Here is a 27603-nt window from a genome sequence, read left to right on the forward strand (position 1 = left end):
ATAAATAAATTCATCAAAATAATGTTTTTAATGAAAATATGTCAATCATTATTTGAATATGTTGGTAACCCGTTCTATAAAAGTGATAATGCCCTCAAAGGCGGTGTTTGGAGCATATATTGCCACAGTTTGCTGGACTTCCGACTTCGTCTCAGGCCTAACAACACCCGTGCCAATATTTCATCCAAACACCGGCTTTGAGGGCATTATCACTTATGACAATTTAATTTTTTTACTGTTCTAATTACATTGGTAACCAGTTTATAATAGTAATAAGGCACCTCGGGGGGGTTGTGTTATATGGCCAATATACCACAGCTAAGTGCAGTGTCCAGGCACTCCACCTTGCGTCGTGCTTAAGAACAGCTCTTAGCCCTGGTATATTGGCCATATACCACACCCCCTCGGGCATTATAGCTTAATTATACCTCAGTGGGACAAACACGTTAGACAAATCATTTTCTTCTCTGACATCCTGTTTACTAGGGTTGTTCGTGGCAGTCAGTTTACCTAGTTTCGCAGATATTCAGTCTATGTGTTGCAAGAAAACACGTTGAATCGCGTTCAGTTTATTCCATCAACACCACCAACAGATCTACGGAGATGTTGCGTCTAGGAAGCGATCAAATGGATTGTTATTGGACGAAAAAATATTTGCCCCGCCCAAAGCAGATACTCCGATTGGATATTTAAATAGGAAATCTGCGGTATTGATTTCTCATTGGCCGTATGATATTTCCTACAGTTGGACAGATCAACAACACACAGGGTTGTTATGGACTGTCGGGATGGATGCAGGTACGAAGTCTTTTTCAAGAAAATCAAAGATTGAACGTTTTTGTATATTAGCCAGCCACTTGTAGATTGCTATATTTCATACAGGATTCCAATTTGTACATCAGTTGAGATTTAAACGTTACATGTTATATGTTGAATGTGAATTAAAAATAGTCAGTAGCTAGCTAGCTAACTAGCCAGTTAACGTTAGCTATCAACCAGTTATTGCATTCAACCCATCCAGACAGACAGCCTAAACTATTATTAGTCTAGCTAAACAAGCAATCGGTGTATTTTGGACTGAAAACAACAACAAACGAACGTTAAGGCTACTTTCTGTCCTTGACATAAGTTAGCGAGCAGAACTGGGGTCCATGGCTTCCTAGAAAAGTCGTTTTTAGCTTATACGCCTATGTAAACCAACGTTATTGTTCAGTGTCACTAGCTAGGTATTTACCGACAACTGCTGAAGGGATGGTCACATAGCTAGCAAGCCAAATGTATTCGCAATGTCATTCTCTTTCGCAATCCCATCCTTGGCTATCTAGCCATGCCAGCTAGCTAGCTAGTTCAGCTGTCAAACTGCATTGAGTGAGTGAGTCTGTTTTGCCATTCTGAAAGTGCTTGGACCATGGCTAATAGTACTAATGTTATTTAAATCAATATACAATCAACTGTCACAGTGGTCATTTGTATGAAGGTGACAAAATCGGAATATGAATGATTCCTATGGATCCCGTGTGTGTGTGTGTGTGTGTGTGTGTGTGTGTGTGTGTGTGTGTGTGTGTGTGTGTGTGTGTGTGTGTGTGTGTGTACGCACGCTATGTAGCAAGGTGTTCTGAATCAAATGTACTTATATATTTCAGCTACTCTCACATACGACACACTTGGCTTTGGAGAGTTTGAAGATTTTCCAGAGACCTCAGAGCCTGTGTGGATCTTGGGGAAAGAATTCAACGCACTCACAGGTAATTGGATACATCAGATCAGCTAGGTGGTGTCAATGTTGTGTGTTTTTTTTTGTGTGTGTGTCCTTGTCACGTTACTGTGAAATATGGAATGATTCCATTAGTCATAATGTAAATGCAGAAGTATAGACCTACAGAACAAACACATAGGTCTATCTACAGTACATAGATGGTACATAAAGGCATACTGCCAGCAGCAAAAGGCTAATCTGAGTACCAGTCTTTTTTAAGCTAACATTCCACTCTTGTCATTTGCTAAAGAGACTGTCCTTTCATCTCAAGGTTCAATATGCAGCTTAATGGATTTTATTCTTGGCGTGAAGATATTTCAACATGTCTAGACGATTTAAAGGCTACGCTGATCGCTTGTGTTTGGCTGCCAAATGTATAGGTGTCCCCATAGGCCTAATGTTTAAAATGAAGGGAATGAGTTATCCACGGTAGATGTCCCTCCTAATGAAAAAGGCTTCCCATCCTGCTGATGTGAGCTGCTGGACATCACACTGGCACTTGTGCGTTTATGGAGGAGAAAATGAACTTGCAATTTCCAAAACTGAGCTCAGTGGGGAATCTGGGATTTGCTTACGTCAACAGCTAGGGTTTCTTTAAATATGCCTAGGCACTATACTTTTTTATTGCACATTTTTTTATTAAACTGAAAAATATCTGGCATGCATAGCACAGGTGGTGGTTGCCTAAACTCAATGTAGCAAGGGAGCAGATGACATTGAGTATACAAAACATTAGGAACACCTGTTCTTTCCATGGCATAGACTAACCAGGTGAAAGCTATGATCCCTTATTGATGTCACTTGTTAAATCCACTTCAATCAGTGTAGATGAAGGGGAGGAGACAGGTTAAAGAATGATTTTTAAGCCTTGAGACAATTTTGTGTAAAGTTGCTGGATATTGGCGGGAACTGGAACACGCTGTCGTAGAAGTGGATCCAGAGCATCCCAAACATGATCAATCAGTGACATGTCTGGTGTGTATGCAGGCCATGGAAGAACTGGGGCATTTTCAGCTTCCAGGAATTATGTACAGATCCTTGTGACATGGGGCTGTGCATTATCATGCTGAAACGTGAGGTGATGGCGGTGGGCCTCAGGATCTGGGCCTCAGGATCTCATCATGGTATCTCAGAATGCCCAATGTTAGAATATTTCCAGTCAAATTCATGAATTAAGTTAGAATGTTTTCCTATCAGTCTAATTTGCATAAACATTGTGATTTGAATGATAGCTGTGAGGGTTAGCAAATCCTCTGATATTCTCGAGTTCCATAATGATAGAATTTGAAGGTTGCCGAAAGTCCGTTGTCTTTGGCAAATGACACGAGTGCCAAGGAGTAGCTGAATAGAGACGGCAACCAGGCTATAACAGCAGGCAGACTTTCTTAGCTAACTCATTGTCTTTGTTTTATCCAGAAAAGGATGACATTCTTTCAGATGTCACTTCACGATTATGGTTCACCTACAGAAAAAACTTCCCACCCATTGGTGAGTAGCCCAATCCTACTGTAGCTAGCCACAGAGTAAACCAACGTACTGCAGTAGCAGAGCTGTAATTTTTGATTGTAATGCCAATAAGATTAGCCTGTCCGGTGCAAATTGTTTCAATGTGTTTCAGGAGGTACAGGGCCTACGTCCGACACAGGCTGGGGCTGCATGCTGCGATGTGGACAGATGATCCTAGGCGAGGCCCTGGTCTGCAGGCATCTAGGCCGAGGTATGGATGACTGCTTTACTAATTCTTTAGCGTCATCTGCTCCGTGAAGCATACAGCTAGTGGTATTGCGCGTACCCTTCAACGTTAGCTTCTATTATTCAAGATGCACTGCCCCCCCTCCCCCTCTGAATTATCTCTGTCACTGTGTGGTACAGATCTCTTATTGCGCTGTACTAAAGTATTCTGTTCAATAGAGCACTTGTTTCACACAGCAAATGATAATGGTGTTTTTGTTAAGCAGACTGGAGATGGGTGAGAGGTCAGCCTCCGAGAGGAGAGTACATCGGTATCCTCAACGCCTTCCTTGACAAGAAAGACAGCTACTATTCTTTACATCAAATCGGTGAATACTGACTTGCAATTCATTCAATTTAAACTACTTAATTTTTTTCTTGCTTATCAAATTGGAAAATAGTTTTTCTTTTTGATTTGTAATCTCATACAATGATGCACTGATTCAGTCATCTTCATCTTTATTAGGATGACAGCATTGGTATAACATCATCTTCATCTTTATTAGGATGACAGCATTGGTATAACATCATCTTCATCTTTATTAGGATGACAGCATTGGTATAACATCATCTTCATCTTTATTAGGATGACAGCATTGGTATAACATCATCTTCATCTTTTATCAACTTACATCAGTTGTCTGTGTACTGCAGCCCAGATGACATCATCATTAGGATGGCACTAACATCAGTTGTGTGTCTGTGTACTGCAGCCCAGATGGGAGTCGGGGAGGGGAAGTCTATAGGCCAGTGGTACGGACCGAACACAGTGGCACAGGTACTGAAGTAAGTACAGTGAGCTCCTCACTTAGTCTCTAGATCAGGGCTCTCCAACCCTCTTCATGTAGAGATACCCTCCTGTAGGTTTTAACTCCAAACCTGTTCCTGGAGAGATACCGTCCTGTAGGTTTTAACTCCAACCCTGTTCCTGGAGAGATACCCTCCTGTAGGTTTTAACTCCAACCCTGTTCCTGGAGAGATACCCTCCTGTAGGTTTTAACTCCAAACCTGTTCCTGGAGAGATACCGTCCTGTAGGTTTTAACTCCAACCTTGTTCCTGGAGAGGTAACCAACAGGACGGTAGCTGTCCAGGAACAGGGTTGGAGTTAAAACCTACAGGACGGTAGCTGTCCAGGAACAGGGTTGGAGTTAAAACCTACAGGACGGTAGCTGTCCAGGAACAGGGTTGGAGTTAAAACCTACAGGACGGTATCTCTCCAGGAACAGGGTTGGAGTTAAAACCTACAGGACGGTAGCTGTCCAGGAACAGGGTTGGAGTTAAAACCTACAGGACGGTATCTCTAGATGATCATCTAGTTACTAGATTATGACTGTACACTTTCAGCCTGATTTAAGACTAGTCCTGGATAAAAAATAAAATCATGCTGAATGAAGAGTTAGTCCAGGGCCTGTCTTAACCCATGTCAGGAAATCAGTCCCTTAGTGTTTACAGTCAACGTCTAAAAACTGTTGAATATTGTCCGTCTTGCCCTCAGGAAACTAACTGTGTTTGACTCGTGGAGTCGTCTGGCTGTACATGTTGCTATGGACAACACCGTGGTGATGAAGGAGATCAGTGAGTAGTGGAACACAGCCATGATACTTCATCATTACCACTATGCCTTATCAACGTGTAGAACATTCCATGACCTAGACTGACCCGGTGAAAGCTATGATCCCTTATTGATGTCACTTGATCAATCCACTTCAATCAGTGTAGATGAAGAGGAGGAGACGAGTTAAATATATATATTTTTTAAGCCTTAAGACAATTGAGACATGGTTTGGTGTATGTGAGCCATTCAGAGGGTGAATGGGCAGGACAAAATATTTAAGTGTCTTTGAACGGGGTATGGTAGTAGGTGCCAGATGCACCGGTTTGAGTCAAGAACTGCAACGCTGCTGGTTTTTTCACACTCCCAACAGTTTCCTGTGTCTATCAAGAATGGTCCACCACCCAAAGGACATCCAGACAACCTGACAGGACTGTGGGAATCATTGGAGTCAACATGGACCAGCATCCCTGTGGAACACTTTCAACACTTTATAGAGACCAGGCCCTGACGAATTGAGGCTGCTCTGAGGGCCGAAGGGTGGCCCACTCAATATTAGGAAGGTGTTCCTAATGTTTTGTACACTGTGTATGTCGTTAATCAGAATGAATCAGTCATGGTACTTCTAGGGGTGTAGTCCTGCTGGAGCGCTGCTCCCTCACCTTCTTCAATCTGAGAAGACACGGAGCTGGTAAAACCAATTCTGGGAAATTTAATTCTGATCAATAATAATTAATTACTACTAAAATTAAATGAAAAATGATAGAATGACAAACCCTGAAATCTGTACAGCAGTCTAGAGGTAAATTAATTATGGTTTCTTCTCTCTCTGTACAGCAGTCGAGGTTAATGATGGTTTCTTCTCTCTCTGTACAGCAGTCGAGGTTAATGATGGTTTCTTCTCTCTCTGTACAGCAGTCGAGGTTAATGATGGTTTCTTCTCTCTCTGTACAGCAGTCGAGGTTAATGATGGTTTCTTCTCTCTCTGTACAGCAGTCGAGGTTAATGATGGTTTCTTCTCTCTCTGTACAGCAGTCGAGGTTAATGATGGTTTCTTCTCTCTCTGTACAGCAGTCGAGGTTAATGATGGTTTCTTCTCTCTCTGTACAGCAGTCGAGGTTAATGATGGTTTCTTCTCTCTCTGTACAGCAGTCGAGGTTAATGATGGTTTCTTCTCTCTCTGTACAGCAGTCGAGGTTAATGATGGTTTCTTCTCTCTCTGTACAGCAGTCTAGAGGTTAGATGGTCTCTCTCTCTGACGCTGGCGAGGAAGATGGTTGAACTATAGGCTATATCTGTCCACTGCAGCAAGAGGTAATAGTCATATATATGAAGATGGCGAAAGTGAAATATAGGCTATATATGTCCACTGCAAATATATATATATATATATATATATATATATATATATATATATATATATATATATATATATATATATATATATATATATATATATATATATATATATATATATATATATATATATATAAATATATATAAATATATATATATATATATATATATATATATATATATATATATATATATAAATATAAATAAATATATATATATATAAATATATAAATAAATATATATATAAATATATTTTCACCATGTGTCTGCCTTGATACTCATAAAACTCCACGGACCTCCTCAGTGGAACCCAGAACGAAATGTGACCACTTGGTTACGGCGACACACAAACCAGCGTTGAGCCTGACCCTATCTGGAAGTTGGTGTAACCCTGCTTGGAATATTTAGCTGCTATTGGTTGAGAATGATGCATGACCTGTTTCTAGATTGGTCAAGTTGGAGGTCATCAGGCATTTAGGTTCTAGTTTATTGAGATGCATGAATACACCACACCAAAATATAGATTTTTTATGTCAGTTTTAAAATAGATTTCCTGTAATTCTACACAGTAATGATTTATGTCCACTACTTGATGAATTGGTTTGATTTAATCTATGCAAATAAATTAAAATAAATAAGTCACCTCTTTTAATGTTTATTTTAAATTCTTATTCTGTAATCGGGTATATTGTAAACGTGTTCAAGCGACTTAAGTGTATTTATGATACAGCGTGTAAGCTATACAATGCCTCGCAATGATATTAACCTATTTGTATTTACAGTGTATTCAGAAAACTTTTTCCACATTTTGTTACGTTACAGCCTTATTCTAAAATTGATGAAATATTATTTTCCACCTCAATCTACACACACAATATCCCATAATGACATCACAATAACCCATAATGACATCACAATACCCCATAATGACATCACAATACCCCATAATGACAACACAATACCCCATAATGACATCACAATAACCCATAATGACATCACAATACCCAATAATAAGTAAAAACAGGTTTTTCGATTTTTGTTGTTGCCAATATCACATTTACATAAGTATTCAGACCCTTTACTCAGTACTTTGTTGAAGCACCTTTGGCAGCGATTACAGCCTCGTCTTCTTGGGTATGACGCTACCAGCTTGACACACCTGTATTTGGGGTGTTTCTCCCATTCTTCTCTGCAGATCCTCTCAAGCTCTGTCAGGTTGGATGGGGAGCGTCGCTGCACAGCTATTTTCAGGTCTCTCCAGAGATGTACATTGCTCCGTTCATCTTTCCCTCGATCCTGTCTAGTCTCCCAGTCACCGCCACTGAAAAACATCCCCACAGCATGATGCTGCCACCACCATGCTTCACCGTAGGGATGGTGCCAGATTTCCTCCAGACGTGACGCTTGGCATTCAGGCTAAAGAGTTCACTCTTAGTTTCATCAGACCAGAGAATCTTGTTTCTCATGGTCAGAGTCCTTTAGATGCCTTTTGGGAAAACTCCAAGCGGGCTGTCATGTGCCTTTTACTGAGGAGTGGCTTCCGTCTGGCCACTTTACCATAAAGGCCTGATTGGTGGAGTGCTGCAGAGATGGTTGTCCTTCTGGAAAGTTCTCCCATCTCCACAGAGGAACTCTGGAGCTCTGTCAGAGTGACCATTGAGTTCTTGGTCACCTCCCTGACCAAGGCCCTTCTCCCCCGATTGATCAGTTTGGCCGGGCAGCCAGCTGTAGGAAGAGTCTTGGTGGTTCCAAACTTCTTCAATTTTAGAATGATGGAGGCCACTGTGTTCTTGGGGACCTTCAACGCTGCAGACATTTTTTTGGTACCCTACCCCAGATCTGTGCCTCGACACAATCCTGTCTCGGAGCTCTACAGACAATTCCTTCGACCTCATGGCTTGGTTTTTGCTCTGACATGCACTGTCAACTGTTGGACCTTATATAGACAGGTGTGTGTGCCTTTCCAAACCATGTCCAATCAATTGAATTTACCACAGGTGGACTACAATCAAGTTGTAGAAGCATCAAGGATGATTCATGGAAACAGGATGCACCTGAGCTCAATTTTGAGTCTTATAGCAAAAGGTCTGAATACCTAAGATAATGTTTTACATACATTTGCAAAAATTCCTCAACCAGTTTTCGCTTTGTCATTATGGGGTACTGTGTGTAGATTAATGAGGAAAAATAATTGAATCCATTTTAGAATAAGGCTGTAAAGTAACAATGTGGGAATACGGAAGGTGTCTGAATACTTTGTGAATGTGCTGTACATTAGGGTATAGCCTCCAAATAGCTATTCCACGTAGTCATAGACCTATTAGCCAGCAGCATACCACCCTGCATCCCACTGCTGGCTTGCTTCTGAAGCTAAGCAGGGTTGGTCCTGGTCAGTCCCTGGATGGGAGACCAGATGCTGCTGGAAGTGGTGTTGGAGGGCCAGTAGGAGGCACTCTTTCCTCTGGTCTAAAAAAATATCCCAATACCCCAGGGCAGAGATTAGGGACACTGCCCTGTGTAGGGTGCCGTCTTTTGGATGGGATGTTAAACGGGTTTCCTGACTCTCTGAGGTCATTAAAGATCCCATGTCACTTATTGTAAGAGTAGGGGTGTTAACCCTGGTGTCCTGGCTAAATTCCCAATCTGGCCCTCATACCATCACGGCCATCTAATCATCCCCAGCTTACAATTGGCTCATTCATCCCCTGTAACTATTCCCCAGGTTGTTGCTGTAAATGAGAATGTGTTCTCAGTCAACTTACCTCGTTTAATGATATATATATATATATATATATATATATATTAGGGTATAGGCCTACTGCAAATTCCTGTTGTTTGGCCAGATGTCAGAGCTATCCTTCAGCACCAGAAGTTGGTTCAACTTCTTTACCACACAGTGTGCTCCAATCTGATGGCTTCGCCTAATAAGCCCTACTGATGTTATTGTTATTTTTTTTATATAAAAAAAAAAAAGATTCACTTTACAATGGTCCTCATTTATTAAAGTTAGTTAAAAGCTGAATCAATGTTTGCAAGACCACAATTATGAATCAGTATTTTACATAACAGAACTGAATATAATAGCATAGCCTATATAAACCTTACTCTTACACCAAAAATTGCTACTTTTTAATTCGATTTTAGGATGGATAGATGAAGCAGAATAGTAAAAAAAATATTTCCGCCAAAACTCGGAGCGCGCCACTAGGTGCAAAATACAAGAAAGGCTAATGGTTTAACATCATCAGCTAGAATTCGCTCATGAAACAGTAATTCAATAAGAATCTGATTGAGATCAATCAAATGAGTCGCATGCAGATACAGTTTCACTGGTATTTTTTTAATTACAGTACCAGTCAAAAGTTTACAATCCTACTCATTCCAGGGTTTTTCTTTATTTGTACTATTTTCTACATTTGTAGAATAATAGTGAAGACAAACTATGAAATAACACATATGGAATCATGTAGTAACCAAAAGTGTTAAACAAATCAAAATGTATTTTATATTTGAGATTCTTCAAAGTAGCCACCCTTTGCCTTTGACAGCTTTGCACATTCTTGGCATTCTCTCAACTAGCTTCATGAGGTAATTACCTGGAATGTGTTTAAATGAACGTTGAAAGTTTCTTCAAGTGCAGTCGCAAAAACCATCAAGCGCTATGATGAAACTGGCTCTCATGAGGACCGCAACTGGAGAGAAAGACACTGAGTTACCTCTGCTGCAGAGGATAAGTTCATTACAGTAACAGACACATCTCAACATTGACTGTGAACCAGGCCTTCATGGTTGCATTGTTGCAAAGAAACCACTACTAAAGGACACCAATAAGAAGAGACTTGCTTGGGCCAAGAAACATGAGCAATGGACATTAGACAGGTGGAAACCTGTCCTTTGGTCTGATGAGTCAAAATTTGAGATTTTTGGTTCCAACCGCCGTGTCTTTGTGAGACACAGAGTAGGTGAACGGATGATCTCCGCATGGTGGGAACCACACGTGAAGCATGGAGGAGGAGGTGTTATGGTGTGGGGGTGCTTTGCTGGTGACATTGACAGTGATTTATTTAGAATTCAAGGCACACTTAACCAGCATGGCTACCAGAGCATTCTGCAGCAATACACCATGCATTCTGATTTGCGCTTAGTGGGATTATCATTTGTTTTTCAACAGGACAATGACCCAACACACCTCCAGGCTGTGTAAAGGCTATTTGACCAAGAATGAGAGTAATGGAGTGCTGCATCAGATGACCTGGTCTCCCTCAACCCAATTGAGATGGTTTGGGATGAGTTGGACCGCAGAATGAAGGAAAAGCAGCCAATAAGTGCTCAGCATATGTGGGAACTTCAAGACTGTTTTAAAAGCATTCCAGGTGAAGTTGGTTGGGAAAATGCCAAGAGTGCGCAAAGGGTGGCTACTTTGAAGAATCTAAAATATCTAAAATATATTTTCATTTAACACTTTTTTTGTTACAACATGATTCCATATGTGTTATTTCATAGTTTTGATATCTTCACTATTATAGTAAACAAAAAAAACCTTGACTGAGTAAATCAAATCAAATTTATTTATAAAGCCCTTCGTACATCAGCTGATATCTCAAAGTGCTGTACAGATACCCAGCCTAAAACCCCAAACAGCAAGCAATGCATGTGAAAGAATCACGGTGGCTAGGAAAAACTCGCTAGGAAAAACTCCCTAGAAAGGCCAAAACCTAGGAAGAAACCTAGAGAGGAACCAGGCTATGAGGGGTGGCCAGTCCTCTTCTGGCTGTGCCGGGTGGATATTATAACAGAACATGGTCAAGATGTTAAAATGTTCATAAATGACCAGCATGGTCAAATAATAATAATCATAGTAGTTGTCGAGGGTGCAACAAGCACGTCCGGTGAACAGGTCAGGGTTCCATAGCCGCAGGCAGAACAGTTGAAACTGGAGCAGCAGCACGGCCAGGTGGACTGGGGACAGCAAGGAGTCATCATGCCAGGTAGTCCTGAGGCATGGTCCTAGGGCTCAGGTCCTCCGAAAGAAAGAAAGAGAGAATTAGAGAGAGCATATTTAAATTCACACAGGACACCGGATAAGACAAGATAAATACTCGATGTAACAGACTGACCCTAGCCCCCCGACACATAAACTACTGCAGCATAAATACTGGAGGCTGAGACAGGAGGGATCAGAAGACACTGTGGCCCCATCCGATGATACCCCCGGACAGGGCCAAACAGGCAGGATAGTAGGTGTGCAAATAGCACTACACCACTGGGTATTTCCCTTCGGCAAATCAGATCACGACTCCATTTTGCTCCTCCCTTCCTATAGGCAGAAACTCAAACAGGAAGAACCCATGTTAAGGTCGGAATCCATGCTTCAAGATTGTTTTGATCACGCGGACTGGGATATATTCCGGGTAGCCTCGGAGAATAACATTGATGTATACACAGTGACTGAGTTCATCAGAAAGTGTATAAGAGGATGTTGTTCCCACTGTGACTATTAAAACCTACCCAAACCAGAAACCGTGGATAGATGGCAGCATTCACGCTAAACTGAAAGTGCGAACCACCGCATTTAACCATGGAAAGGTGACTGGGAATATGGCAGAATACAAACAGTGTAGTTATTCCCTCCGTAAGGCAATCAAACAGGCAAAACGTCAGTACAGAGACAAAGTGGAATCGGAATTCAACGGCTCAGACACGAGATGTATGTGGCAGGGTCTACAGACAATCACGCATTTCAATGGGAAAACCTGCCACGTCGCGGACACCAATGTCTTGCTCCCGGACAAGCTAAACCCCTTCTTCGCCCGCTTTGAGGATAACACAGTGCCATCAACGCAGCCCGCTCCCATGGACTGTGGGCTCTCGTTCTCCGTGACCGACATGAGTAAGACATTTTAAGCGTGTTAACCCTCGCCAGGCTGCCGGCCCAGACGGCATCCCTAGCTGCGTCCTCAGAGCATGCGCAGACCAGCTGGCTGGTGTGTTTATGGACATATTCAATCTCTCCCTACCCCAGTCTACTGTCCCCACTTTCTTCAAGATGTCCACCATTGTTCCTGTTCCCAAGAAAGCAAAGGCAACTGAAATAAACGACTATCACCTCGTAACACTCACTTCTGTCATCATGAAGTGCTTTGAGAGGCTAGTTAAAGATAATATCACCTCCACCTTACCTGACAACCTAGACCCACAACAATTTGCTTACCGCCTCAATAGATTCACAGACGATGCAATCGCCATTTGCACTGCACACTGCCCTATTTCATCTGGACAAGAGGAATACATATGTAAGAATGCTGTTCATTGACTATAGCTCAGCATTCAACCTCATGGTACCCTCCAAGCTTATCATTAAGCTTGAGGCTCTGGGTCTGAACCCCACCCTGTACAACTGGGTCCTGGACTTCCTAACGGGCCGCCCCCAGGTGGTGAAGGTAGGAAACAACACCTTCACTTTGCTGATCCTCAGCACTGGGGCCCTACAAGGGTGTGTGCTCAGCCCCCTCCTGTACTCCCTGTTCACCCATGACTGCGTGGCCATGCACGCCTCCAACTAAAATATCAAGTTTGCAGATGACAACCATAGTAGGCTTGATTACCAACAATGACAAAACGAATGAGCTGATCATGGACTTCAGGAAACAGCAGAGGGATCACATGTATTTGTAGTGCTCCCTCACCTAATGAACTAGTACTAGACCACTGGGTACTTCATGATTACCACTATGCCTCATCAATGTATAGAACATGTGGTTAAAGACTGGGACATCAACTGTTACTCCTAACGTTAACATAATCCCTTTTTTTGATTTTTTTTTTTGTCAGTGCAGTCCAGGTAACCCTATTGGATCTTGTGGACCACCGATGGACCAGTCTCCACCATAATTATAGATGGGAACAGGCTATTTTTATTTATGAGATGAGAGCTAGACTAATGATATTTGACCTCTCCTCTCCCCCAGAGCGGGTGTGTATTTACACAAAATGTATTATGTTTTTTCCTCACCAGAGCAGTTGTGTATGCCCTGGCTGGACTATGGTGGAGCAGCGTGTGCAGAGCCCCCGGGGTGGATGCCGACGCATAACGGCTGCCTGGAGGGGGCCTGTGCCCTGGCTGAGGAGGAGACGGCTCTCTGGAAGCCCCTGGTCCTTCTCATCCCTCTCAGGCTGGGCCTGAGCGACATCAACAAGGCCTACATCGAGACCCTGAAGGTGGGACAGAGTGGCCAATCATACCAAAACAATACACAATTGCATTGAATTGACATGTAGACACGGTCAGTTTGATTTGTTCAATGACCAGTCACCTGCTACTGTTTAAAGGCTCAGCCATTGCCAATTTTGCTCGAGTGCCTCTTTTTTTTTTTTAAATGACCTCTCTTTCTGTGTCTCTTCTAAACAGCAATGCTTCCAGCTGCCCCAGTCCCTGGGTGTCATCGGAGGAAAACCCAACAGTGCCCATTACTTCATAGGCTATGTTGGTATGTCCTGTACACTAACCACACATCTGAAGGAAAATATAATTTGCTTCTTAAAAAGTCTTAAAACACATTTGTTTACTAGCTCCTCTGAGTCGTTCACCTAAAAACAGACGCTGTGCAGCCTTGTCATTTGCTGAACATATTTTTGATATCCAGACATTCTATGTACACTACCGTTGAAAAGTTTGGGGGTCACTTAGAAAATGTCCTTGTTTTTGAAAGAAAAAACACATTATAAAAAGTGGAGTGGGAGGCCCCGGTGCACAACTGAGCAAGAGGACAAGTACATTATAGTGTCTTGTTTGAGAAACAGACGCCTCACAAGTCCTCAACTGGCAGCTTCGTTATATAGTAACCGCAAAACACCAGTCTCAATGTCAACAGTGAAGAGGCGACTCTGAGATGCTGGCCTTCTAGGCAGAGTTGCAAAGAAAGCCATATCTCAGACTGGCCAATAAAAATAAAAGATTAAGATGGGCAAAAGAACACAGTCACTGGACAGAGGAACTCAGCTTAGAAGGCTAGCATCTCGGAGTCGCCTCTTCACTGTTGACGTTGAGACTGGTGTTTTTATCGGTACTATTTAATGAAGCTGCCAGTTGAGGAGTTGTGAGGCGTCTCTCAAACTAGACACTCTAATGTACATGTCCTCTTGCTCAGTTGTGCACCGGGGCCTCCCACTCCACTTTCTATTCTGTGTTTTTCTTTCAAAAACAAGGACATTTCTAAGTGACCCCAAACTTTTGAACGGTAGCGTATACACAGAGTATACTAAACATTAGGAACGCCTTCCTAATATTCAGTTGCACCCCCCCCTTTTCCCCTCAGAACAGCCTTAATTTGTCGGCGCATGGACTCCACAAGGTGTCGAAAGCTTTCCACAGGGATGCTGGCCCATGTTGACTCCAATGAGCATGGCACCTACTAATACCATACCCCGTTCAAAGACACTTAAATATTTAGTCTTGTCCATTCACCCTCTGAATGGCACACATACACAAACCATGTCTCAATTGTCTCAAGGCTTAAAAATCCTTCTTTAACCATGTCTCCTCCCCTTCATCTACACTGATTTGAAGTGGATTTAACAGGTGACATCAATAAGGGATCATAGCTTTCACCTGGATTCACCTGGTCAGTCTATGGTCATGGAAAGAGCAGGTGTTCCTAATGTTTTGTACACTCCGTGTTGTCTGTTATTCCAATACACCTCTGACTGGTCTCCTTACTGTATGTCCCCTATCCTATCTCTCTCCCCCCCCCCCCCCCCCCCAGGAGAGGAGTTGATCTACCTGGACCCCCACACCACCCAGTCTGCAGTAGAGCCCTGTGAGGACAGCCAGGTCCCTGACGACACCTACCACTGTCAGCACCCGCCGTGCCGCATGCACATCTGTGAAATAGACCCCTCCGTCGCAGTGGTAAGAAGGACAGAGGCAGGGCCTATGTAGGTCAAAGAATCGCTGCGTTAAGGACAGAGGCAGGGCCTATGTAGGTCAAAGAATCACCGCGTTAAGAGGGACAGAGGCAGGGCCTATGTAGGTCAAAGAATCACCGCGTTAAGAGGGACAGAGGCAGGGCCTATGTAGGTCAAAGAAGGTTGGAGCAATACTTTAGCTTACTGGCTGCAGGTACAACTCCATTTTCTGGGTGACCTAAATATTGCCTAGTTTTCATCAAGCTGCCCACTCAAGGAAAAAGCTTCAAACAGTAACCAGTGTCTGTAACCTGTTTCAGGTTATCAGTCAACCTACCAGGGTACTAACAAACAGCACAGGAATGAAATCATCAACATGTATTGATCACATCTTTACTAATGCTGCAGAAATCTGCTTTAAAGCGATATCCAAATCCATCAGATGTAATGATCATAATATAGTAGCCGCATCTAGAAAAACCCAATGTGCCTATTGTAGTGTATAAGAGATGATACAAGAGGTTCTGTAGGGATTCCTATGTTGAAGAAATAAAGAGTATTTATTGGTGTGATGAGCAGCCATCAGACGCTGCACTTGATTCCTTTAATTGGGTCTTCCCACATACTGATAACCCATTTTTTAAAGGGATACTTTGGGATTTTGGCAATGAATCCCTTTACCTACTATAGAGGAGAAGGAAAAAAAAGGTCTTTATACACAGTGTCCAAAACATTAAGAACACCTTCCTAAAGTGTCGTTACGCTCCCTCCGCCGCTTGCAGTTCTTGACAGAAACCGGTGCGCCTGGCACCTACTACCGAAGGCCCGTTCAAAGGCACTTAATGGCACACACAATCTGAATGGTACACATCGACAATCCATGTCTCAAGGTTTACAAATGATTCTATAATCCTGTCTCCTCCCCTTCATCTACACTGATTTGAAGTGGATTTAATTTAAGTTATCAACTTCCTTCAAACTTCATGCAGAGACATACAGATGGTATCCACGAGTTCATCTGGCTCTGGGGGGAAGTAGATACAGAGATTCATTACAGATGGTATCCACGAGTCCATCTGGCTCTGGGGAAGTAGATGCAGAGCTTCATTACAGATGGTATCCACGAGTTCATCTGGCTCTGGGGGAAGTAGATACAGAGATTCATTGCTAAAATCCCTGATTATCCCTTTAAGAAACTGACTGTAAAAACGGCTAAATCTCTGTGGATTGATGAGGAATTAAAACATTTAAGGACAAGGCAAAAGGAACGGCAAATAAGTCTGGCTGCACAGCCGATTGGCAAACGTACTGTAAATTGAAAAATCATGTGACTAAACAAAAATAATATACTGTACTATGAAATATAGAAATTATATTAAGGATGATAGTAAAAAAAAACTTTGGAGTGCCTTCATTTAAATTTTGCTCAAAAAGGCGAACTCCGCTCCATGACTGAACACAAATGACTGAAAGAAATAAGAAGATTATGGGATCTGTTTTGTTAGACTTCATTGCGGCTTTTGACATTATCGATCATAGTCTGCTGTTGAAAAATCCCATCTGTTATAGCTTTACATCCTCTGCTATAGAGCAACAGAACCATGACTACACGGAACTCTTCCACATCAAGTGAGCAGTAAAATCAGATTTAAAAAAAAAAAATAATAATTATTAAAAAACATAACACCTCACTGCACAACGCGGAAAGTGAAGAGACACAAACTCACACACTAACTCAAGCACTCTAGACTGTAGTGTTGTGGATTTTATATTGTACATTTGTAATAGAGTTATAATATCTTGTATGATGTACTGTTTTATTTACAATGTAGCCTGTTGTGTTGTGAGGTAACTTTTTAATTTGTATTTTTTTTTAAACTCTTATTGCACCCCAGCAAGAGGTGAGATTTCTAATTAATACTAATGCTAGCATTAGCAAAAGCTAATTCTGATGACCACTATTTGAAGTGAATGGCTAAATGCCTCTAAGTTGGTTATTTGTGATTCCAGTTCGATAGATGTGGCTTTTTATTTTGCTGTAACAGATTGTTTTAACACAGTAAAGCAGACAATTCTACAGTTGTCTTTGTTTTCTGATGTTCACCAGGGTTTCTTCTGTAGAACGGAGGATGACTTCGATGACTGGTGTATGCGTATCCGAAAGGTACAGTATGCTGTTTTCCCTATGAGGTTAAAGGAAAAATGCACCCCAAAACCAACTCATTCCTTTTAATTTACATATATTGTTCTCACATTGTTAAATAATACTGTTTCATTTTTGCATAATGTTGGTAGCAACATGGAAAATCGTTGTGGAAATATGGTGCAGCTGAAGTAGACTACAAAACCCACAATGCAATGCTGTCTCTATGGGCTGGCTGGCTGGCTAGCTAGCTAGGTAGCTAGCAATCGTAGCTACACACAATAATATCAAAGACAATATCAGCATGTGAAGTAGCTAGTTAGCTGTAAAATTGCCCAAAAAACTGCACTATCAATTTAGTCTACAAGCTCACCGTGTTCAACTTGCAGATCGATGTGCCTCAGAGTGGAGTCTGACCTGTACTTTTGAGGAGATGGGGAAACGCTGCCCATGCTACGTCAATGGGCCGCACAGTGCATTCTGGGCGATTCTGGGACAAAGAATGCTCTCTCTCCTTCAAGGACTGAATGGGAGTCTATTGGGCGCTAGCTCAAAAACCCAACATTAGTACACATTTTTGTCAAGAAAAAGTACAACATTACAAATCTTTCAATATTGCTACATTTTTTTGATCAATGGCTCATTCGAGAGAACATTCTCCTGAGTTATGCCAACGGCCAGTATTGTAATCTGACATGTATGATGGGAAAAAATAAATGTAAAAAATCATATTCCAATTAACTTCCGGTGTAGTGAGAGAGACTTTTATCACAGTGCTACATCGTACCGGCCGGATTTCTGTCTGCTTAAACGCCAATAGCTCAGATAAACATGAAATGACCCTGGGAATCGATAGAACATCACTCATGAGATGCATTTAAAAAAAAAACAATATAACATTCAAAATGGGTGAATCTTTCCTTTTTATTTTAAGAATTCACCTTGACACACAACTGATTTTCTGATGTGTTCGTCCCTATTCCTCTGGATCCCAGGAAGACTAGAAGTTCCTATGGCGTCAGCTAATAGGGGATCTATAGAAAGAAAGTGGTAGTTCTGCTGTGCTTCAGTTAGCCAGGCCCTGTGTGCATTGGGTCCTATGGTGCTGAGTGTATTATCTAACCTGTGTGTGTGTGTGTCCCTAGTTGTCCCACACTAGAGGAAGCCTGCCCATGTTTGAGCTGGTAGACTGTCAACCATCTCACTTCGCCTGCTCTGTAGACGTGCTCAACCTCACTCCGGGTAAATATCAAACACTTCTGTCTACATTCTACTTGACCTGTGGGGGGAAGGGACATTCTCTTGACCTGTCGGGGAAGAGACATTCTCTTGACCTGTGGGGGGGGGTCAGGGAAGGGATATTCTCTTGACCTGTGGGGGTCAGGGAAGGGATATTCTCTTCACCTGTCGGGGAAGGGATATTCTCTTGACCTGTGGGGGGGTCAGGGAAGGGACATTCTCTTGACCTGTCGGGGAAGGGATATTCTCTTGACCTGTGGGGGTCGGGGAAGGGACATTCTCTTGACCTGTCGAGGAAGGGACATTCTCTTGACCTGTGGGGGGGTCAGGGAAGGGACATCTCTTGACCTGTGAGGGAAGGGACATTCTCTTGACCTGTGAGGGAAGGGACATTCTCTTGACCTGTGGGGGAAGAGACATTCTCTTGACCTGTGGGGGAAGAGACATTCTCTTGACCTGTCGGGGAAGGGATATTCTCTTGACCTGTCGGGGAAGGGATATTCTCTTGACCTGTGGGGGTCGGGGAAGGGACATTCTAGTTGACCTGTGGGGGGGTCAGGGAAGGGACATTCTACTTGACCTGTGGGGGTCAGGGAAGGGACATTCTCTTGACCTGTGTGGGTCAGGGAAGGGACATTCTCTTGACCTGTGTGGGTCAGGGAAGGGACATTCTACTTGACCTGTGGGGGTCAGGGAAGCGATATTCTCTTGACCTGTGTGGGTCAGGGAAGGGACATTCTACTTGACCTGTGGGGGTCAGGGAAGCGATATTCTCTTGACCTGTGGGGGTCAGGGAAGGGACATTCTACTTCACCTGTGGGGGTCAGGGAAGTGATATTCTCTTGACCTGTGGGGGTCAGGGAAGGGACATTCTACTTGACCTGTGTGGGTCAGGGAAGGGACATTCTCTTGACCTGTGTGGGTCAGGGAAGGGACATTCTCTTGACCTGTGTGGGTCAGGGAAGGGATATTCTCTTGACCTGTGGGGAGGGGGGGGGGGGGGGGTCAGGGAAGGGATATTGTGATTTACTTCTCTTTACAGATGAGGCTGGGATTCAGTCAGAGGTGCGTTGTGGACAAGCGCGTTGCACTACCGACAAAGCGCCTTTTAAAGGCAATTTCCCTGACGTTCGCGGAGATCGTGTTCACGGTAAAATACAATAAAACATTTTTTAAAACTGCTGACGTCGGCTCAAGTGGAAGTTACATTTTAAATGTCAAGAGCAGTGTGTTAATCTACAACACACCTTTTTTAGCTTGAATCCTGAATCTGGGACATTATGTATAGGACTAGATAATGTGATTTGATGTATCTCTACAGATTATACATGTGTTAAAAGACCATTGACGTGATAACGTTGCTAAATCCTTAATTTCTCACACTATCTCCCGTCTATAGATTTCTCAGACCGGTTGGAGCGGTTCTTTGATTCTGAGGATGAAGAGTTTGAGATCCTGTCCCTGTGACGAACAGGAGGAATACAGTTACTATCTGTCCTGGCAGGAAACCCCCCCCCCCCCCCCCCCCCCGACGATTCTTCTCTGTATCAGAAGGGAAGCCATAGGGGACAGGAGATGACTGGTGACATCACTAGCCAGTCTGGCACCGATGGTGTAGTGATTGTGTCAAACAGTTGTCTTCTGGTCAGTCACTTGGTGCTCTCCGTGTCCAATGAGGAGACTCCTTGCTGCGAGGTGGTACCAGGTAGTGCTCGCTGTGTCCAATGAGGAGACTCCTTGCTGCGAGGTGGTACCGGGTAGTGCTCGCCGTGTCCAATGAGGAGACTCCTTGCTGCGAGGTGTTACCGGGTAGCAGGAGCTCTCAGGAAACATTCAGTGCTACGTGCATCTTCACATTGTTTCTCCATTTTTTTTAAGTCTTAATTCAGTTTCAGTGCATCTTCACATTGGTTCTCCATTTTTAAGTCTTAACACATGAAATATTTCCTTTAAGTCTGGGGTGTCAAACTCATTCCATGGAGGGCTGAGTGTCTGCAGGTTTTTTGGGAGGTTTTTTTCCCATTAAATGAAGACCTAGACAAATAGGTGATGGGAGTTCCAAACTAATTAGTGACCTGAATTCATTAATCAATTACAAGGGTGAAGAAAAAAAAAAAAAACAGACAGACCGTCTGTGAAATGAGTTTGACACGTGTGCTTTAAGTGATATGGTGCCTTTCTCCCCTAAACTGAATTACCATAACACACAACAGGGTCTTTAGTAACTTGGTTTACTCTGTACACTTGGCTTATGTCACTACCTGTATTGACTGATGTAAATTGTAAACCAAAATGTGGTTGAGTGAAATTTGCAGACAAAGTAGATTTCTTGTATTATAATTTCATTATTGAGAGTACCATTATGTCTAAAATCTCTGTACTGAACACTGGCTCATTTTTAAAGGTGATTTATTTCCTCTAACGACACATAAAGAATGGACATGTTAATGAAAATACAATTTAAAAAGTTAAAGCTTGGACATTTTAATTTAGTAGTTTTGGGCTGTGCTCTTTAGAGAAATAAGGATTTGAAATAGTTGATTTTATACCCACTTAAATATTGTACAACATATCATCTTCATATTCAAGGTTTTTCCCTTCTCTGACCTCTCTTCATATTCAAGGTTTTTCCCTTCTCTGACCTCTCTTCATATTCAAGGTTTTTCCCTTCTCTGACCTCTCTTCATATTCAAGGTTTTTCCCTTCTCTGACCTCTCTTCATATTCAAGGTTTTTCCCTTCTCTGACCTCTCTTCATATTCAAGGTTTTTCCCTTCTCTGACCTCTCTTCATATTCAAGTCTTTTCCCTTCTCTGACCTCTTCTCCTTGTGTACAGGCAGTGTCAGATGGAATCGAGGCCAGTGTGTGATCTTTCTCTTTAAGAGGCTATATCCCATTTAAGCTTCCTGCTCCTTAGACACCAGGGTCACGTTCATTCGGTACCAAACAGAAGAAAACAGACAAACAGGGAGAGATTACCTGGACTTGTCCAATAAGAAACACTTTATTTTTCTGTTGCAAACATTTTGCTACAGTGTGCCATAATGAACATGACCCAGTTAGCTCACTTCCACAGCTCCCCCGATAGGCTCATTCTCTGATGCATTAATGGCGTTTACACTGTGGTTGTTAATGTCTGCGCGCACATCTTCAATATTCTTGGCCGCATCAATCACCTAGGAGAAGAAAGACAAGAATATGACTCGTATCGATATCAACTGATCTACAGTGGGACTTAATTCAGCCTTTACTTGAGTTGAATTAAGAATGTTGGCTGGAAACCAAGGGCTGTGTTCATTAGTGCACACTGTAGCAAAACTTGAGGGGATTCTTATTGGACAAGTTCCAATAGTACCTCCCCGTTTCGCTCAGTTTGAGGGTTTTTATCCCTTTTGTACCTATTGAACACAACCCAAATCTCCCCAGAGCCACTTACATGCCAGTTGTGACAGAGGGCTCCTTCCTCAGCTGTTCAAACTTTCTGCTGTACGGCTTTCTGGAAGACGCTGGTCTCATATGTCATATCAAACTGGCCCCGCTGGGCCTCCTCCTCCTCTTCCTCCTCGGAGGGGTTGAGCTGAAGGAACATCACAGGGTCTGGCTTCGGCAGCCCCACGTCAGGCACCAGTCCAGACTGAAACCCTGTAGACCTACTGTAACAGCTGGTTGTTACTGGACTCTTTACCCTAGCCCTGGATTTAACTCATTGGGTTAAAAATGTCCTCCAGTATTTTTTTTAACTTTTACTGTTGAAAAGTGATATCCCAAGTATAAATACAGTAAAGTACACACACTAAAGGGTACAATTTTTTTTTGTCATGTATGTCATGACGACACCAGTGTAAAGGGTTAATAAAAGGAACATCTCAAAAGGTGGTCCAGGTACAGTACCAGTCAAAGGTTTTGGACACACCTACTCATTCCAGGGTTTTTCTTTATGTTTACTAGTTTCTACATTGTAGAATAATAGTGAAGACATCAAAACAGTAAAATAACACATATGGAATCATGTAGTAACCAAAAAAAGTGTTATAAATCAAAATATGTTTGAGATTCTTCAAAGTAGCCACCCTTTGCATTGATGACAGCTTTGCACACTTTTGGCATTCTCTCAACCAGCTTCATGAGTTAGTCACCTGGAATGCATTTCAATTAACGGGTGTGCCTTGTTAAACATTCATTTCTGGAATTTGACAACGTAGGGTTGGTATACAGAAGATAGCCCTATTTGGTAAAAGACCAAGTCTATATTATGGCAAGAACAGCTAAAATAAGCAAAGAGAGACAATAGTCCATCATTACTTTAAGATATGAAGGTCAGTCAATCCGTTTCAAATTTCAAGAACGTTGAAAGTTTCTTCAAGTGCAGTCGCAAAAACCATCAAGTGCTATGATGAAACTGGCTGTCATGAGGACCACCACAGGAAAGGAAGACCCAGAGTTACCTCTGCTGCAAAGGATACGTTCATTAGAGTTAACTGCACCTCAGATTGCAGCCCAAATAAATGCTTCACAGAGTTCAAGTAACAGACACATCTCAACATCACTGTTCAGAGGAGACTGCGTGAATCAGGCCTTCATGGTCGAATTTCTACAAAGAAACCACTACTAAAGGACACCAATAAGAAGAAGAGGCTTGCTTGGGCCAAGAAACACGAGCAATGGACATTAGACTGTGGAAATCTGTCCTTTGGTTTGATGAATCCAAATTTGATATTTTTTTGTTCCAACCGCCGTGTCTTTGTGAGACTTCAAGTAGGTGAACGGATGATCTCCGCATGTGTGGTTCACACCATGAAGCATGGAGGAGGAGGTGTGATGATGTGGGGGTGCTTTGCTGTTATCACTGTCTGTGGTTTATTTAGAATTCAAGGCACACTTAACCAGCATGGCTACCACAACATTCTGCAGCGATACGCCATCCCATCTGGTTTGCACTTAGATTGACTATCATTTGTTTTTCAACAGGACAACAGGACAACACACCTCCAGGCTGTGTAAGGGCTATTTGACCACGAAGGAGAGTGATGGAGTGCTGAATCAGATGACCTGGCCTCCACAATCACCCGACCTCAACCCAATTGAGCTGGTTTGGGATGAGTTGGACCGCAGAGTGAAGGAAAAGCAGCCAACAAGTGCTCAGCATATGTGGGAACTCCTTCAAGACTGTTGGAAAAACATTCCAGGTGAAGCTGGTTGAGAGAATGCCAAAGGTGTGTAAAGCTGTCATCAAGGCAAAGGGTAGCTACATTGAAGAATCTCAAATATATTTAGATATGTATAACACTTTTTTTGGATACTACATGATTCCATATGTGCGTGTTCAGTTGCAAATACATTCTTGCAAATCCTCAGAAGGAAGGTGTCGACGCAGGATTGCATTACTCGTCCGTTAAATTTTCAATATTGACTATGGAAGAGGGGAAAATATCAATAAGGGATCATTATAGGAAACATAATACATTGAAATTGATATGTATACGTTATTGATAACTTCAATTTCAAATGTTTACTTGGTCTATGGACAGCTGCCCGTAGGGTCCGCCTGGACATGGTCCCCTTTTTCCCCAGTTGATCTTAGGGACCTGGAGAAGCGTTTCAATGACTACTGGGTTGATAAGGTCTGGGAGATCTGCATGATCTGTCACAGACTGTTGTGACTGATATCAGTGTCTTCGGCAGACAGATTTAGTTCTTCAAGTGTTGGCATTATCAAGTCCCATCAGAACAGCACAAACACTCAATTTTGGTCGGTACTGCCTTGCACCAGGGTCTGTGGAATTTGGAGGTATGGCCACACGAGACCAGCAGCAATTATTATTTTTTTTATAACTAACCGAGGTAGTGAGATCCTATTGGCGCGTTCTAGTATTTATTCGCATATTTTCATTTGGGAACACCTACTCTGTGTAGTGGGCGTGTGCAATAACTCAATTCTCCCTTGCACTCTTTAGAAACAACGCAAAGGGTGAAGTCTACAAAACGCAGTCCACTCTGTTTTGTTACAGATTTTAGATAGAAAACTGTATCGATGAGAAATTGCAGAATGTCAGCCAAAATCCATCTCGCTCCATCTTCTCCCACCGGGCTTCCTCTCATCACCATATTTGGTAATGAGTGGAAACGCCAACCAGATGGTTCACATTTATACATCCGGTGAAATATACTCTACACAAATATAAAAACGCAACATGTAACAATTTCAAAGATTTTACTGAGTTACAGTTCCTATAAGGAAAATAGTCAATTTAAATAAATTCATTAGGTCCTAATTTATGGATTTCACATAAATTGGAATACAGATATGCATTGGTTGGTCACAGATACCTTAAAAACAAAAAAAAAGTAGGGGCCTGGATCAGAAAACCAGTCAGTATCTGGTGTGACCACCATTTTGCCTCATGCAGCACGATATCTCCTTTGCATAGAGTTGATTAGGCTGTTGATTGTGGCCTGTGGAATGTTGCCCCACTCATCTTCAATGGCTGTGCGAAGTTGCTGGATATTGGCGGGATGTGGAACACGCTGTCGTACACGCCGATCCAGAGCATCCCAAACATGCTCAATGGGTGACATGTCTGGTGAGTATGTAGGCTATGGAATAACATTTTTTAGCTTCCAGGAATTGTGTCCAGATCCTTGCGACATGGGGCTGTGCATCATCATGCTGAAACATGAGGTGATGGAGGAGGATGAATAGCACGACAACGGGCCTCAGGATCTCATCACTGTATCTCTGTGCATTCAAATTGCCAATGATAAAATGCAATTGTGTTCGTTGCTTATGCCTGCCCATACAATAACCCCATCGACACCATTCTGTTTAATCACATCCTTGATATGCCACACCTGTCAGGTGAATGGATTATCTTGGCAAAGGAGAAATGCTCACTAACAGGGATGTAAACACATTTGTGCACAACATTTTAGAGAAATAAGCTTTTTGTGCATATGGAACATTTCTGGGATCTTTTATTTCAGATCATGAAACATAGGACCAACACATTTTTACATTTTAGTCATTTAGCAGACGCTCTTATCCAGAGCAACTTACAGTAGTGAATGTATACATTTCATTTAATGCATTTTTTTTTTTTTGTACTGACCCCATGGGAATCGAACCCACAACCCTGGCGTTGCACACACCATGCTGGCGTTGCAAACACCATGCTCTACCAACTGAGCCAAAGGGAAGGCTTTACATGTTGCGTTTATATTTTTGTTCAGTGTATGTGCGCAGATGTAGTAGTGATGTAGAAAGGACTTTTGAGATATGGGCAAAACAGGAAGTAAACAGTTGGAGTTATACACGTTTATGCTTGTAATAGTGGAAATAGTGTTTTGATATTACCATGCGTGTATAGCTCAAAGACATGAGATGGCTGTAGAGTTTCTTGTGGGGGACGTTTTGAATAACTTTTTTTGCTATTGAGCCAGACTACTACCACTAACGTTATATGGCTTATGCAAGCAACTAGAAAAATAAATCTCAGGAATGGAATTCTGACCTAAACAACTGTCTGGATGATGCTTCAACACTAAAAGTGGAAAATGAAGTCTAAAATGCTAAAAAACGAAATATCCCTTTAAGTCTATTTGCTAAAGTCGATTTATCAGGGAATCGCATCATCTCAACTGGACAAAGTAAAGACAGATTCAGGTAGGATATTCTACGGATATTCGCCTGTAGTTTTCCTTACATCCACCAACAGCAGTTAGGGACCGTCAACATAGTGACAAATCAAAATGTTCAAATTTCAATAGTTCTTTAACCATTTACTCCTAAAACTTTCAAAACTGGTTCTAGCTAACCCGATGGCATAGACACACATTGCACACACTTATTTTTTGTCGGTTTACATCTCATACTATTTTTAATTATTTATTTTAATTTCTGAAGTTCAATAGCACCTTGGTCATGTGACCCACACACCTCAAACAAGGTTCAGAATGTACACTCAGTGGGCCTACACATCGCACACCCTTTTGTTTGTCCATTTGCATCTCATGAGATTTTCCGAAAAAAAAATTAAATATTCAAATTTCAATAGCTCCTTAGTCTTATGACCTACAACCCTCAAACTACTTTCAGAACATCCAGTCACTAGCCTTATATATTGCACAACTTTTTGTATGTCCGTTTTAATCTCACGTGATTTTACATTAATTTTCAATGTTTCTAATTTCAATACTCCTTGGTCATGTGACCTACTGGACTCAAACAAGGTTCATAATGTCCACTGACTACCCTTCTATATTGCACACCCTTTAGTTTGTCCATTTTCATCTCATGCGGTTTTACATGAATTTCTAAACATTTTTATTTTCAATAGTTCCCTGTTCATGTGACCTACATCCCTCAAACTACGTTCAGAATATCCACTGACTAGCCTTATACATGGCACTCCCATTTGTTTGTCCATTTTCATCTCATACAATTTTACATTAATTGCCTGCTCTGCTACCCTGAAGGAGAGTGTCACTCACACACCTATTCGCTTGGGCCTTCTCCCTGGGGCCTTCCTGACCTCCAGGCTGGCCCCCATTGACCTGGTGACCTCTGCCTCAAGGCCTCTAGGCCTACATTCCCTGCCCGACCTCTCCCTGTGTCTGAGAGTGTATAGCTTACTCCCTGGAACTACAGACCTCTTGGCTTCCACACCTACTCTCCCTACCCGGTCACCAGCCCTCTCACTGGGCATCACCCATCACCGCGTCTCGGCCGGGGCTCAGGGGCTCAGCCATCTCCATAACCTTGCCCACCAGGTTCCCCACAAACATGCAGTGCGCATCAGGAGAGGGGCGGCAAATCATCTGGCCACACCCCAACCCCGTCACGAACCGCTCTACTCACCTGCCAAAAGAGGCAGGCTATCCCGGGCCAACCGAAAGATCCATGGTGCTACGTTATCTTTACGTTT

At 42.5% G+C, this 27603-nt stretch overlaps 1 protein-coding gene across 3 annotated transcripts; it reads left to right on the plus strand.

Annotated features, from left to right (window-relative positions):
• Nucleotides 1-689: 689 nt before the first annotated feature.
• LOC106574199 (cysteine protease ATG4B) lies at nucleotides 690-21155 on the plus strand. 3 transcript variants are annotated; one of them, XM_014149865.3, is made up of 14 exons: nucleotides 690-798; nucleotides 1644-1745; nucleotides 3173-3244; nucleotides 3375-3473; nucleotides 3715-3816; nucleotides 4201-4273; nucleotides 4984-5063; nucleotides 13412-13614; nucleotides 13805-13883; nucleotides 15159-15304; nucleotides 17408-17464; nucleotides 18589-18685; nucleotides 19725-19832; nucleotides 20082-21155. In XM_014149865.3, exons 1-14 carry the CDS (start codon nucleotides 789-791, stop codon nucleotides 20147-20149), a joined length of 1296 nt encoding a protein of 431 aa, XP_014005340.1. In that variant the 5' UTR covers nucleotides 690-788; the 3' UTR covers nucleotides 20150-21155. The 3 variants fall into 3 exon arrangements, with proteins under 3 accessions (XP_014005340.1, XP_014005342.1, XP_045553387.1); XM_014149867.3 differs by lacking the exons at nucleotides 4201-4273; nucleotides 4984-5063; XM_045697431.2 differs by lacking the exons at nucleotides 18589-18685; nucleotides 19725-19832; nucleotides 20082-21155 and adding an exon at nucleotides 17833-18580.
• Nucleotides 21156-27603: the final 6448 nt, after the last annotated feature.

The sequence above is a fragment of the Salmo salar genome, chromosome 16, assembly GCF_965601325.2.
Source record: "Salmo salar chromosome 16, fSalSal1, whole genome shotgun sequence".
NCBI lineage: Eukaryota > Metazoa > Chordata > Actinopteri > Salmoniformes > Salmonidae > Salmo > Salmo salar.